Source organism: Macrotis lagotis, chromosome 2 (genome assembly GCF_037893015.1).
Source record: "Macrotis lagotis isolate mMagLag1 chromosome 2, bilby.v1.9.chrom.fasta, whole genome shotgun sequence".
Classification (NCBI taxonomy): domain Eukaryota; kingdom Metazoa; phylum Chordata; class Mammalia; order Peramelemorphia; family Peramelidae; genus Macrotis; species Macrotis lagotis.
In genome coordinates this window covers 320,181,352-320,196,212 of record NC_133659.1, presented here as the reverse complement: position 1 = coordinate 320,196,212, position 14,861 = coordinate 320,181,352, and the positions used below count along the sequence as shown (strand labels likewise).

At 43.5% G+C, this 14,861-nt stretch overlaps 1 protein-coding gene across 1 annotated transcript in view; it reads right to left on the bottom strand.

Annotated features, from left to right (window-relative positions):
• CHPT1 (choline phosphotransferase 1) overlaps window positions 1–14,861 on the bottom strand; it is a 33,367-nt gene that overhangs the window by 2,786 nt on the left and 15,720 nt on the right. The window contains exons 4-9 of the mRNA XM_074221070.1: window positions 14,010–14,157; window positions 12,411–12,552; window positions 9,281–9,365; window positions 2,895–3,026; window positions 878–1,036; window positions 35–160 (exon numbers count right to left, since the gene is read on the bottom strand). Of these exons, the coding sequence (XP_074077171.1) occupies window positions 35–160; window positions 878–1,036; window positions 2,895–3,026; window positions 9,281–9,365; window positions 12,411–12,552; window positions 14,010–14,157 (792 nt within the window). The remainder of the gene's footprint in view (window positions 1–34; window positions 161–877; window positions 1,037–2,894; window positions 3,027–9,280; window positions 9,366–12,410; window positions 12,553–14,009; window positions 14,158–14,861) is intronic.

Sequence of the window (14,861 nt, the reverse complement as noted above, 5' to 3'; positions counted from 1 at the left end):
AGATCAAAAGCTTTGCACCAAAGTGTTTACTCACCATCGCTGCCCACAGAACAGTATATTCATCTATAAAATTGTTGAAGTATTGGTCCAAAAACAGAAGACCTGGCCCAATATATGCGGGGTCCTGTAGAGTTAGTCTGCTTTTGGTCATGTGAGCAACCTATTTAATAAAAAGGGCAAACAAATGATGTAGAAATAGTTAAAGGACACAATTTGATGTAAAACCACATTTGAATAGCTTACCCTTTTTTTAATTTATTTTTTTTAGGTTTTTGCTAGGCAATGGGGTTAAGTGGCTTGCCCAAGGCCACACAGCTAGGTCATTATTAAGTGTCTAAGGCCGGATTTGAACTCAGGTACTGCTGACTCCAGGGCCGGTGCTCTATCCACTGCGCCACCTAGCGGCCCCTCTTACCCTTTATTCTTAGGAAAAAATATCAAATTTTTCCTATTAGGACAGAAAACGATTCCAAAGATCACTTTTGTGCTTATACTAATAGGAATATTAGTTCAAGTGTTGTATTACAGATCTACCTTATTCGGTTCATTTGTATTTAAATTCCCTGAGATCATCATGAACCAATGAAGTAACAAGGTTTAGATGTGTATTAATTTAATCTAATTCGTTACTAAATGGTTCATATTAGGTTCCAGTTTGATTCTTATACTTTGACCAGTGGTTGAGGAGCTGTCATGGTGACTTGATACAACACAACCTACCCTGCTATGTGAAATACTACACAGATGTGTCACACGCTCACTACCTTAGCTGCTGTGCCAATTACTTTATTTCTCTTGAGGACCAAATAAATACATATAAATACATATAAAATTCAAACACACCCAATTTTAACTAAACTGCTTACCACCAACTTACCACTAATTTTTGTGTGACTTTGGCATATACACACCCAAACATTATAATGTAAAGACAGGGATGTTTTTCAAAGAGCTGGGTTGAAGATTTTTTGCAGATCATTATGGCTAAAAGAATAATTAATCCTATATGGATGCCAGGTGACAGAACACTGGTGCCCTAAAAGAGAAAGCAGGAAAAGTTTTTACATTTTATCATCCATTCTGTTATGCTATTAAAGCAGCACTTACTCAAATTAGTTACTCAGAAGTAATAGCAGTTTTCTTCTTACTCTAGTTTTTTTTTTTTTTGCAAGGCAATGGGATTAGTTGACTTGCCCAAGGTCACACAGCTATTAAATATCAAGTATTTTGAGACTGATTTGAACTCGGGTACTCCTGACTCCAGAGCCGGTGCTCCATCCACTGCGCCACCTCGCCACCTCATTAATTCCTTAAGCATCTACTGGGGGTTTTTCTTCCTTTGATATATTCTACAGACACTGGCCACCACTACAACCTGTTACTTCATCCAAATAAGTTAATCACTTGTGTTGGATTCAAGCTCCAGTTTACCAACCAACCTAATAATTGTTGGGGTGTGCTTGATCTATCCAGAAGCCTTGGTGAGAGGATAGGCCAACTATAGATAAAAGACTGTGATTTTTTTTTAAACCCACATTCCAGGGGTGGCTAGGTGGCGCAATGGATAGAGCACCGGCCTTGGAGTCAGGAGTACCCGAGTTCAAATCCAGCCTCAGACACTTAATACTTGCCTAGCCGTGTGGCCTTGGGCAAGCCACTTAACCCCATTGCCTTGCAAAAACTAAAAGGAAAAAAAAACCCACATTCCAGATGAGGGTTGTTCTTTACAATCCGTGAAGATTCAGGAGGCTATTTTATACACTTTTCTTGACAGTACTCAACAAGAAAGCTATTATTACTTACTAGTCTCTGCCTTAAAGTTTTGGTTGTTTCTAAAAATTGGAAACTGAAGCTATTGCAGAGAAGGGATGACTGCAGACACTAGTGGTTCTCAAAAAGTTTGTTCCAAAGATGTTTTGAGCAATGGCATCATCGCTGAAATAAACATTGAGGTTTTGGGGTGATGGCAAACTCCAACGCAGGCAGGTCTGGCTAAGAAGCCAGCCATGTTTTTGGTCATAGCACAGGCATTGCAGTACTTTCTGGTTATATCTCCAAGAAATGGAAATCCTTAATGATAGTATTTCATTTTTTCCAATTATATATAAAGTCAATTTTTCTAAGATTTTGAGCTCTGAATTTTATGAAAGTCCCTTTTAAAAATTTCTCTACTGTGGGTGCACAAGGCTATTCTAACAGCCATGACACAAATCATTCCCAAGTAAACCGCCACCTGTACAATCTCAGGAGCTGGCAAGCCGCCCTTAGAGATAAAGGTGTGCCGGAGTCCTTGGGAGCTGGACATTCCGCGCCACTGACCAAGGGCACTAGACACGGCTATGCCTTATCACTTCCTCCCTAACATACCCGCCTATCCTGTAATGCAAGACGCTGCATGTACACACTGCTTGCATCCCGAATTCCCTCATTATTCTTTGTTCTACCCCCCAGAAGACCTAACAGTATATATGTAATAGCTAAGCAGTAATAAAATTGAGCTGGAGGCATAAGGCAGTAGTAGTTTGACTCCTTATTCTCAGCTCCCCTCCGGGAGGGAGGTCACTGCTGTGAGCCCCAAGGAAGCGAGCCACAACACTCCACCATCTTTTTGAGCACTGAACAGAACAAACAAGAAGAGCATCACTCTTCGCTTTACTGGTGAAGAAGATGGATTCTACATCAGGTCCAAACCCCCACCCAACGGGGGCAGGTCTGCCCTGCCAAGGACCCGCTTCAAGGATGCAGTCCAGCATGGTAAGCATTCAGGCCCTTTCTAGCTCTCAGTCTTCAGGTCCTGGGATGCAGATGACATGTCTATTCCTACAGATTGATTCTACTTGTAAAATTAAGAGACAACATAAAATCAATGCTTTAGGAAAATGAAATGCTCTTACTGCTATTGTAGATCCATTCTTGCCAACTCCGCCATTGAGGATGGTATGGAAGGAATTAGAACAGGAAAAAAAGGCTCCTACCGCAATCCCAAGAAAAGGAAAAACCTTCAGTTTTATTCCGATCACAGGGAGCTTGGGGGGAGAAGAGAAATTTTAGCTATTAGGTATACCAACATTCAGGTTTTCTTTGGAGATCATCACACTTTATCCATGTTTAAATTAAATCAGACATTCACCTTAATGAAGTAAATGTTTTTCTTGGCTCTTTCATTATTAATATGGAGACAATCTGTCCACCACATTCTGCTGCACTATGGTGAAATGATAGAGTTTGATAACCATAAATAAGGACTATTAACATCAAAGAGAAGGCAGAAGACTGCCTGTTCATGACATCTGGACACGTGCATATATGGAATGTTTTGGATCACAGATCAGCAGGAAGTAATGCCAATGGTATTACCTTCTAGCCACCAAATGCTGCTTCATGAATGCTTCCAAAGGCAGCAAAAAGGGGGAAAAAAGTTGACAGTGAATTACCACCAGTCCCTCTTTAATATTTCAAAATTATAGCAACATCCTTTAAAAAATCTGTGGGGGTTGACACAGTCCCTGGCCATGCCACAGACCCAACTGGCCAAGTCAGCCAAGCAACTCTTGCAAAATCCCCGAACAACATTTTGAACTAAATAGCTCCTTGCCCCATTCCTCCCTAGTAGAAGAAGCCTTTTACATCTAAAGACTTGCAGATCACCCTGCTCCGCACCTGCCCTTTCACTCAATCCCTGAGCCCCTCCTGACAGAGGACCAGGGGCCCACACACTAGCACCCGCTGGCCAGGAGCTCATCCATGGACACCCCATCCCCAGCAACTTAAGGGAAGAGGGGTGGGCACACCTGCCAATGCTAGAACACCAAGTGTCTGGTCTCATGACCTGCGTATGGTAATACAAATACTTTGAAAACATCTTAATTTTTTTTCCTAATGAAACTTTTTATTAACTACATTTATTGCTTAATTTCTTTGTAAAAATATCTATCTTACATAATAAATCTAACACTTTAGGTCTGAAAGAGTGATATCATTTAAATTTTATTAGGCAGAAGGCAGATTTTTTTTCCTCTAAAGCAAAAGATGCCTTAATAATATGAACCATTTTAAGGGAGAAATAACACGTTTAAGAGACCCAATACTTAACTGGTGTGCTGCTTCTCTGAGGCAGTATCCAACTACTCTAGTGTCCTTTTCACCTCTTGGGGACCAGGACTACAGGACGATCCCTCTCCTGTCTTTCATTTTTTTCTCTTCATGACCAGCCCACCATTTCTTTCAATCACAAAGATTTTCATCTGAGATTTGAACACTTTACCATTTTGCATTCACAGAGCCCAGTCAAAGGACTGGCCAATCCATCAGTGCTCGTAGAAGGGCTGATGGCTAGGTGATCCTTAGCACCCTCCTCCCTTTCCTTCCCAGTCACTATGGAAACAGGGTGGCTTCTCTAGTCACTAAGACCAACTTCTGACCCAGCTTCCCACACTTAGGCAGGCTGGTCCTTGGACCATCAATGCAGTGTGCATTCACTATAATTCCAGCTTTTACATAATAAAAATAAACAGCTGTGTCTCAACATATAACAAAACTAGGCAAAAGAGCTAAAAATATGGATATGGTTGGTGGTTCTCGTCCTTTGTTATCAAAGAAGACCAACATGACATCACTATGCTTGAGAAAAATGTCAGTGCGTCCGACTGTGGCTGATTAGACTAATATGAGCTTGGAAGGCTCTACCACAGGTTGGGCACAAATAGCCCATGTGAACACCTGGGGTGCCCACTCTAAACTTACATGGGTCACATTTCCTTTGAGCTGCTTCAATTCTGCCTTCCTCATGGAGTGCAGCCCCCTCTCTGATGAGGGCATGCCATGCTGGGTGGTCCTGTGCCAGTGTCTCCCATGCTATATAGAGTCAATTCTAAAGTTCTTCAGAGACCTACAGGATGTCTTGGTATTGCTTCTTCTGACCCACCTTGTGAGTGCTACCCTGTATGAGTTCTCCATAAAATAACTTTTTTGGTAAGCATATGTCTGGCATTCTAACAATGCGTCCAGCCCATTGTAGTTGTACTCTCTATAGTAATGTTGGAATACTAGGCAGTTTAGATCAAGAAAGGACCTTGGTGTCTGGGATCTTCTCCTGTCAGGTGGTCTTCAGAATATTCCTAAGAGAATTTAAATGGAAGCGATTCAGTTTCCTGACATGGCTCTGGTGGTTTCACAGGCATATGGCAATGAGGTCAGCACAACAGTTCTGTAGACCTTCTGTCTGGTAGTCAGTCTATCTCTCCCATACTTTCTTTGGAGCCTCCAAAATACTGAGCTAGTTCTGGCAACCTCATTGTCAATGCGGACCTCCCTGGAAAGGACACTGCCAAGATAAGTGGACTTGTCTACAGTCCTCAAAACTTCTCCATTTGCTGCAATTGAGGGTTCCCCATATGGATGATGTGGTGCTGGCTGATGAAGCACCAATTAGCCTGCATTAATTGTTAGACCAAAATGAGCACAAGCAGCAAAGAATCGATCCATACTTTGCTGCATCTCTGCTGAAGAAGCTGCTTTGATGCACAATCATCCGCAAACGAAGATCCTGCATCAACACTCCTTCCACTTTGGTCTTGGCTTGAAGCTGTTTCAAGTTGAAAAATTTGCCATCAGTGCAGTAGCTGACCATGAGGCCATGTTCATCCTCAGTGAAGGAATTTGATAACATGGCTGCAAACATCATGCTAAAAAGTCTGGGAGCAAGGACACATCCTTGTTTTATTCCTCTGTGACTGGGAAATCTTGAGAGCACTGTCTACTATCCAGAACCCAGGTGAGCATGCTGTCATGAGACTTGATGGACAATACTGATTCTCCAACAATCAAATTGTGACATCATTTTCCATAAACTCTCATGACTGACGGTATCAAAGGCCTTGGTCAGATCTCCAAATGTTGTCTACAGACCTCTCTTCTGTTCCTGGCATTTTTCCTGGAGTTGTTGGGCAGCAAGCACCATATTGACTGTTCCTCAATATTTCTGAAGTCACACTGGCTCTCAGGGAGGTGACCTTCTTCGAGGTGAAGGATCAGCCTATTGAGAACGATTCTAGGAAGAATCTTAACAGCAATGACTAAAAGAGAAATACCCCTGTGATTGTCAAAGAACAATCTAATCCTTTAACCTTTATAGAGATGGAGAATGGAGGCATCCTTGAATTCTTGGAGGATAATCTCTTCATTCCATATAACCTGGAAAATTTCAGTCAGTTTTTGGATGAGCGATGGGTCCCCCATTTTGTGGATCTCAACTGGAATAGAATCAGCACCAGGTACTTTGCCACTTGAAAGGAGCCTAATGTTACAAAACCTCTTCTTTAGTTGGAACTTCAGCTAGGGACTGATTGGCTTCAACTTGAGATAAACAGTCAATGACTTCTGCACTGATTGATGATGATCTGTTAAGAACACTATGGCCTTTGGGGTGGCTAGGTGGCACAGTGGATAGAGCATTGGCCCTGAAATCAGGAGTACCTGAGTTCAAATCCGGCCTCAGACACCTAATAATTACCTAGCTGTGTGGCCTTGGGCAAGCTACTTAACCCCATTGCCTTCAAAAATCTTAAAAAAAACCCACTATGGCCCTATAGAAGCAGAGCAATGCTTAGTCTTTTAAATGTATGTAGGGGTGAATCAGCTGGCAGGTGGGAGATTTTAGAATTTGAAGACAGCAAAATAAAATGAGCCAGGTTTTCTTTGGAACAGTATGTTCCCAATATTTTTGTTTTAACATCTAGAAAAGGGGTCAATTTCTCATTTCAATTCTTAGATGAAATATTTGGGGGGTAATAAGTCACTCATTTGCCTATGAACTTTTAGAAAAGTTGTAGTTTTGTTAAAATACTCTACCTCTACCTAATTTTTGCATTTACTATGTTTTAGTGTATTTATAAATGGTGAACATTTAAATTAAAATTAAACATTTGCAAAAAAAAAAAAGAACACTATGGAAGTGTTCAGCCCATCTCTCTAGGATCATGTCCATATAATTAATCAATGTGGATCCATCAGCACTGAGTAGTTGAGATGCACCATAGGTCTTTGGCCCTTAAATGACCTTCAGGACATCATAAAAGCATTTTGGTTTGTTACTGTCTGCATAAAATTGAATTTCATCTGCCTTCTTCCTGAGCCAAGTCCTGCATCTCTCTAATCTTCACTTGGACTTTACTTTTGATGGAATTAAATGCTGCCTTCTTAGAAATGGATAAATTATCCTGTTGGGAAACCTGTGGAATTCTTATTTTTCATTTAGCAGCTTCTGTATTCCCCATCATTTTCATCAAACCAGAGTTGGGGTGTGTGTGATTATTCTGACCCGAATGAACAAATGCAGTGCTGTACACCAGCTCTCTGAAAGCTGCACACTCTTTTTCTGCTCCACTGCTGCCAATTGTGTGTTGGCATAACTTTCCTTCCAAGTTAGCAACAAACTGTTCCCAGTCCAGAGACACTCTAATCTCTGAACATTAATTCTACTGGTCTTCATTTTGTCTTGGGGCTGCTGCTTTGGTTGAATGTGAATATTTAGCTTGGAAAGGATGAGTCTGTGATCAGTCCAGCACTCTGCGCCACATATTGTCTTTGTCACTCTCACATCCTGTCTCTTCTCTTATGATCACATAGTCTATTAGATGCCAATGTTTGCCTTGAGGGCCCACCCATTCTGTTTAGGTAAACAGAAGAGAGTGTTTGTGATGAGGAATTCATGAGATGCACAGGTCTTCAGTAGTAAGTGACCACTGATGTTGCTGCTTCCAACTCCATTCCTCCCAAGGCCTACCATGTCTGGTATTCAGAGCCTACTCTAGCACTAAAGTCACCCAGAATTATAAGCTTGTCCTCTTTAGATCCATTGATGATAAGGGTCTCCAGGTTTCATAAAATTTTTCTTTAACTTCTTCAGTGTTCATCATGGTGGGAGCATAGGTGCTGATGATGGTGGCATGATGATGGAAGTGGCAATGTCATCATCATGAGCTTGTCGTTCACTCCTTTTGGTAGGCATTCAAGAATATTGTCTAGTTTCACTGTTTGACTGTTCCCCGTCACTGCAGCCTCTCCAGAAAAATGTGTATCCAGATCTGACTTCAGTAAACTGGCCTTCATTTGCCAGCCTTGTTTCGCTCAAGGCGGCTATTTGGATATGATACCTGCTGAGTTCTCTTGCAACAAGACCTACTATTCTTTCAGGTCTGTTGAGTCTTGTATTGTCTGTGAGTGTGCACATGGTCTATACACCGACAGTGAGGGGAATCTTCTTTGAAGAAATTTTTTGTATATTTTTTGGTGTCTTGACAGCACGGTGGGATCCTTTGCCTGCCTTGGTAATCCAACCAGGGTTGGGTAAGCAGAAAATTTTTAGAGCATCTTTTCTAGCCCCTTCCTTGCATCAGGAGGTGAACAGTGTGATCCTTAAAAGGGCTGCTCAGGGCAGCTAGGTGGCGCAGTAGATAGACCACTGACCCTGAAGTCAGGAGGACCTGAGTTCAAATCCAACTTCAGACACTTAGTAATTGCCTAGCTGTGTGATCTTGGGCAAGACAATTAAGCCCACTGCCTTAAATAAATAATTTTTTTTTAAAAAGGGCTGCTCAGTCACCCAGGGGGCTGCTGAATCCCACTGTTGCTTTTGGTGAAGAAATGACCCTATGGCCTGGGCTGCTTGTGTGCAGGGTTGTGACTACAGCTTCCACTGTATCTGCACGGGCTGCTTCACCTCTTGCCTGTCGCCATGGAACTTTGAAGAATGGTAAAGTCTGGGTGATGTCTTTTGTTGTGTACATAAATTGGATTTAAGGATTTGAGGTAGAGCTGCATGAAGTCATCCGCCTGACTCTCTCTTCCAAAGTCATCATGATCCAGCATAGGAAGACAGAGTCAAGACAAGTGATGACTCCAGATGACTCTAGTGGATGACCTTGGCTTCTTCCATGTCTAACCAAGCTCTAAGTCCACAGCACCTGCCTTCAGCTGGCTTTGTGGCCATTGGAACGAAGTATTATCATCCACTTACTCCACCAGTAGAAGACTTCACATGCTTGGGGTAGACACCCCCACTACTCACTGATGAGTTTGAGACTCCCTTGGTCACCCTCAACCTGGTGAGCTTGCCAAAACAGTGTCCCAGGGTGTGGCTGCTGTGCCAGCTACAGCTTAAAGCCACAGCTGAGAGTTAGGTGGCTCAGATAGACATCAAAGGTGGAAAGCAGCCCTCGCACCAAGGTACTAGTTTTCCCTGAACAGCCCCCACCCCCCCAATATAGATATGAATACTCACAGAATAATCCCACATTGCTGATCCTCCAATTGAGGTTATAAAAAAGATGACAACTATAGCCAGTTGAACTTCAGTTACATCCACTCTAAAGAAAGTTGGAAGGAAAGGAAGGAAAAAAGATCAAAATATTTATAGACTTTGAATATGCAAATAAACAATTTAAACACGGGTTTGGAAACAAAGATCAGCAGAATTAGCAGCTCTGAATAAGAAAATATGGTGAAGAATTTCAGACTAATTCTGCTTTTCTCCCTATCATTAAATGAGTGAAAGAGCCAATTCATTCAACCAATCTTGACCCTATTCAGTCCTTCCCAAGTGTAGTTAGTCTAGTGTTCATAAGCTGGGGTCACCCAAAGCTCCTGGCTTTTGTGAAACTTACTTTTTGGTAGGGAAATAGAACAAATATAGCTAAAATGCAAAATGTTACCTGAGAAATGCATCAAGAACTTCATAGGAAAGGGCCGTGTGAGGTCTAAGGGGGGCAGGCTGCTAACACTTGGGAGGTTCAGCAAGCCCTTCATGGAGTTTTCATCAGTTTGGCTTTAAGTCACAGATAGGCATTCAGTCATTGAAAAGGTGAAAGGGCATCTTGGCATAGGGATCAGCATAAGCAAAGGCCTGGAGGTAGGGGAACAGAAGGCTCGGTGGAGAGTACTCAGATTGGTCTTTGTTAGGTGGTGAGTATGAGATCAGGGCAGTTAGGTAAGGAGGATAAGCAGGCAGGAGCCCAAGGGGGTGAGCTGTGGAGCAGAAAGGCAGGAAGACCAGACTCTTCTCCCACCCCCCAACACACACAGAGGTTACATTCAGGAAGGAAGATGGGGCCATGCTAGGGTGGGGTCAGTGGGACTAGAAGGGAGGGAAATTGCCAAGGGAGATTGCGAGGGTCTCCCAGTTTTACACAAAGGAAGACATCATCATTCAAAATAACCTGGAAGACAAGGCTGCCCTACCATCACAGCCCCGAATGCCACTGTCAAAAATCCAAAATTAGATGGACTATGGGTCTGTCTTCTTATAATTCTACAGAGTCAAACAGGCTTGCCTTGTCTTCTCTTCACATGCCAGGCCATTTCCCAACTCCAAGCCTTTGGCCAGGTTGTTCTCCATGCTTTCCATACCCTTCCCTCCCAAGGTACCCTACTCCCTAGAATCCTGAAGGCTCAGCACAGGTTGTCCACCCTACTCCCCAGGGCTGCTGATATACTCCCTTCAGAAACTGCTCTCTATGTTTTATATTTAACTGTCTGCAAAGATGTTATCTTTCCTCAGTAACAAGTTATGTGGATGATTCTCAGATCCAGACAGCCAGCCCTCATCTCTCCAAGGAGAGACATGTCTCTCTTAGACATCCTCAGCTAGATGTCTCATAGACATTGCAAACTGACAATCATGATTTTACCCCAAAACTCATCCCTCCAGTCCTCTTAGTCAATCAGGCCCATACTTGGTTTTCTCCATAATTCTTCACTCACTGACTGGTTTTTCCTTTCACAATGTTTCAAACTTATATTACTTTCTTCCCAGACTATTCCAACAGCCTCAAGTCCTTTGTCTCCTCAGCTGACAAAGTAATTTTCCTAAATCACAAATCTGACCATTCCACTGCTCAATGACTGCCAGTGACTTCCTATCACCTGCAGAATCATTTCCTAAATCTTCTCTGAATCTTTATATTCACTATTTCTTAGAATGTTGGAATATTTCATGATGTTCCCATCCCTCAGTTTGTTTGGCCATTCCAGAGTCAATGAGCATGCACTTCGTTTCCAGTTCTTTGGAATCACAAAAAACTTTTCTGAGTATTTTAGTGTATATGACACCTTTTTGCCTTGGTGAGCTCTCCTGGTCAAAGGGCTTGGGCACCTGATACACTTTGTAAGTCTAATTCCAAATGACTTTCCAGAATGGACCACTCCCAGCTCCAACAGTGTGTCCAAGTGCCTATCTTTCCGAGGATTCTCTTAATATTGACCATTCCCATCTTTCATCACGTTTGACAATTTTTTAGGTATGAGATGAAATGTCAGAGCTGTCTGTCACTATTGGTGATTTGTCGCACTCTTTCATATAACTGTTAATAGTTTGCTATTTTTCTTTGGAGAGTGGTTTGCTCATTTCCTTTGATCAGTTTATCAAGTGAGGAATGAATCTGGATGGTCTAGATCTTGATTATTACTGCCCCCCCCATGCCAGCTTAACTTCTTCCACCTGCACAGATTCTGTTTGGGCAAAAGCCTGTCAGCTTCATATAACAAAACTCATTACTTTGTCCTCTGTGATCACCTCTCTTGTTTGATTAAGAGCTCCTTCACTAGCCAATCTCATTTAAGCCATACATCTTGATACAGCTGGCATATAGTACATGCTGTTGGCTTAAACCCAATTTCTGCCAAGCTTGTTCTTACAAAGGCTGGTGGGTCAAAGGCTGCTTCTCTAATACATTACAAGTGGATGGGAACAAGCTCACCAAACTCTTTTGCTTAGGAGATGCCTGTGGAACAAATGAATTACACACAGGGCAGTAGCTAGGGCAGTGACTAGGTAGGGTCCTGGACTAGCCTCTGCCCCCTTGCAAGCTTCTCCAGTGGGACCCCAGCTGGGTCAGATGGCTCCACCTTGGAGATGCACGACAAGGAGGAGGGGGATCAGCACCTGCAGCTCCTCCCAGGAGCACCAAAGAGCCTTCCCAGGCCCAGAAAGAGAAAAACACTGGGAATGCAGTCGCCAAAATGGGCTCTTTGGTCAAAGTGTTTGTCAGGAGGGATCCCAGCACAGGTGCCTGTGGTTGATGCCTCTGTCCTAAGGAGATTCATCCCTTAGGTTTCCCAGACCATCAAACTCCCAATTGTCTGCTTACAGAACCTGCTTTCCACCAGCCTGGAATGGAGGCCCCTTGCTGAGTCCTGGACCCCTCAGGCAGATGGGGGCCCTGCAGGAGCCTCAGGACCCCTTCCCAGAATCATGTGTTTAAATGTCTATAACAACACACACCAACTCTGTGAACTGCAGCAATCCAATTATTGGAGAAAACAGGTTGTGCATGAGACCCCCCCCCATACACACCAGTGAAGCATCCCAGTGCCTCAGCACCCCAGGGTGGCCGGAGCTCCCCAAGGCTACTTACTTCCTAAACCTGAGCACACCCGAGACGTAGGTTTCCCAATGAGCACAATAAAACAAGAACATCCCAATGAAGCAGCAGAAAAACAGCCAGTTGGGGTGGGATCCCAAGCCAACAGCGATGGAGGCTCCCAGGGACACAAATACTGCAAGACAAAGTGGACAGCTGGTGAGGAAGTGACTGGAGATGTGGCACCAGGTCAGCAAGGCTCAAGGAGCTCCAGGATGGGCAAGGTGGACAGCAAGTGGGTGCCTGACCTGTCACAGACATGGCAGGAGCTCAGCTGAAGCCAGAGTGACAAGTCACCTGTTGAAATCAGGAACCTGAAGTGACCCCACCTTAGGAACCTGTTAAGTTCCATCCATGAAGCACTTTTGCCTCTCTACTCACACATGGGTCTCCAAGCCAGTGATGACTCTCTTCCACCAGCTGACCCTCTCCTTCCTCCTCACTTTCCTACCTCATATTCCTGAGTCTCTAAGCGGGGGGGAAGGGGGGGTCCCTCAGGGACTGTGTGAGAAGGCCAGCCAGCCCAGTCAGGGAGGTTCAGTTGGGGCCAGGTTTAGTAGGGCTTTAAAAAGCCAACCAGAGGAGTTTTTCCTTTATCCAAGAGACAAGAAGAAGCCACAAGAATCTGAAACACAATTCTTTAGAATTCTATAACTTAGTTTGAAGTTTTCCTTAAAATAATCCTTTGTTAATTATATTTATTATGTTAGGGGTGGTGAAGGCTGAATTTACTATCTCTGCTTCTCTGTATTTATAAGGTTCTTATTTTTCCCTTGTGCCCCAAAGGGGGAGATGCAAAGCCTACAACCAACAAGCACAGGTCAGTGCCCCTGCAGCTGTGCTCCTGGCTTTCTGGACTTCAATGCCAGGCCCCAACTTCAGCTTTGCATGGGTCATCCTTCATCCCCTGCCACCTTCTCTCCCAAGACCTTCTCTTGGTCAAGCTAGCCCTCTCTTCCCATTGTGGAATTGTTCCTGGGGTCTCCACCAACCTGCATCCTCCTCCCAGCTGAGCTCCTGACTTTCCAAACTTCGATGCCAGGCCTGCAGGCTGGTCCTCTTCACCTCACCCTCCACCCCTCCCCTCCTGCTTTCCAGCTGCTTTGGAGGGGGTATCTTCCCCTATTAGGGTGAATTAGACAGAAATTTCCTCAAGGGGTGAAGCTAAGATGGTGGAGTCTAGTCAGCTATTTTGCTGATCTTCCCCAACCTGGGAAGGCAAGGACCGCGTCTTTCTTTGGCTTTGTCCCCAGCTCCTCACCCAGGGCTTCACACACAGTAATGTTAAGGGTTTAAAAAATGCTAATTGTTTTGCCTTCTAATTCCCACTCAGTCATTGGAAAAGGTCTATTAAACCTAACTTTTCTAAAATTCTATTCTGCTTCTTAACTTTTTGTTATGGTTTTCTAGGTCTGAAAGGCAGATATTATGGTCTCTGCCTCCCCTTTGCCCATGTCTGTCTCTCCCCAAGCCAACCTCATCGCCAAACATGTCGCTCAGCACACCAACCTTTTTTACATGTTCTGTGCCATCTGTAGCAGCCTTCAAGCTTTTAATGTGATAAAAACTGAATTAAAAATCTTATTGATTTACCTGTGGAAATCGAATCACAACCATGGTCTATAAGTTCCCCTAGAGGAGAACAGCAGTTTGTTCTTCTGGCTTGTTTCCCATCAATAGCATCCAGGGATTGGTAGATAAAGATGGCCAGGCCACAGGTTATGTACATCCATAATGGTGCCTAAGTAGAAATGTGTTACAAAGACCATTAAGTTCAACTAATTGGTTTCTGGCCAAATGAATTAAAACTCTACCGAGCCAATCTATACCTTACCCTTTCCTTTGTTTTCCTGTTCTGTTTCCATATGATCATTCATTTGAGAGCATTCAATACATCTTAGGCAGACTGAGTAGTCAAAGCTTAAAAAGGAATCTGCATTCTTCCCATTCCCCTAACTTTCCCCATTCTTTCCTGGGGGGGGGGGGAGGGAGGGAGGGCTCCTCTAACTGATGCTAACTCACCATCTTTTCTTGATTGACAAAGTACTCATTAAGGGTCAGTCTTCAAATCAGAAGTGGCCTAGAGATGACCTAGCCCAACCCCTTTCCTAAGTCATTTTGATGGGTAGCCTGTGATCACACAACACCTCGACTCCTGTGTTCATCCTCCTCCTCCTCCTCCCCTCCTGCCTGGAAGAGATGATTTCCCACTTGGATTTATAAGAGATTTCACATCTCCCTCACTCTAATCCTTGTGCAGCTAATAATCTGTTGAATGTCCACTTATTGTGCAGTGCCGTCAAAAAAGGAAGTGACTTTTGTGCTGGAAGATGCCATGCACATCCAGAGAAGGAGCTGTGGAGTTTAAATGAAGACCAAAGCTTATCATCTTCAATTTTTTTAAAGTTGTCTTAAGTATTTTTTCTCTCTTAATTTTTTTCCCAT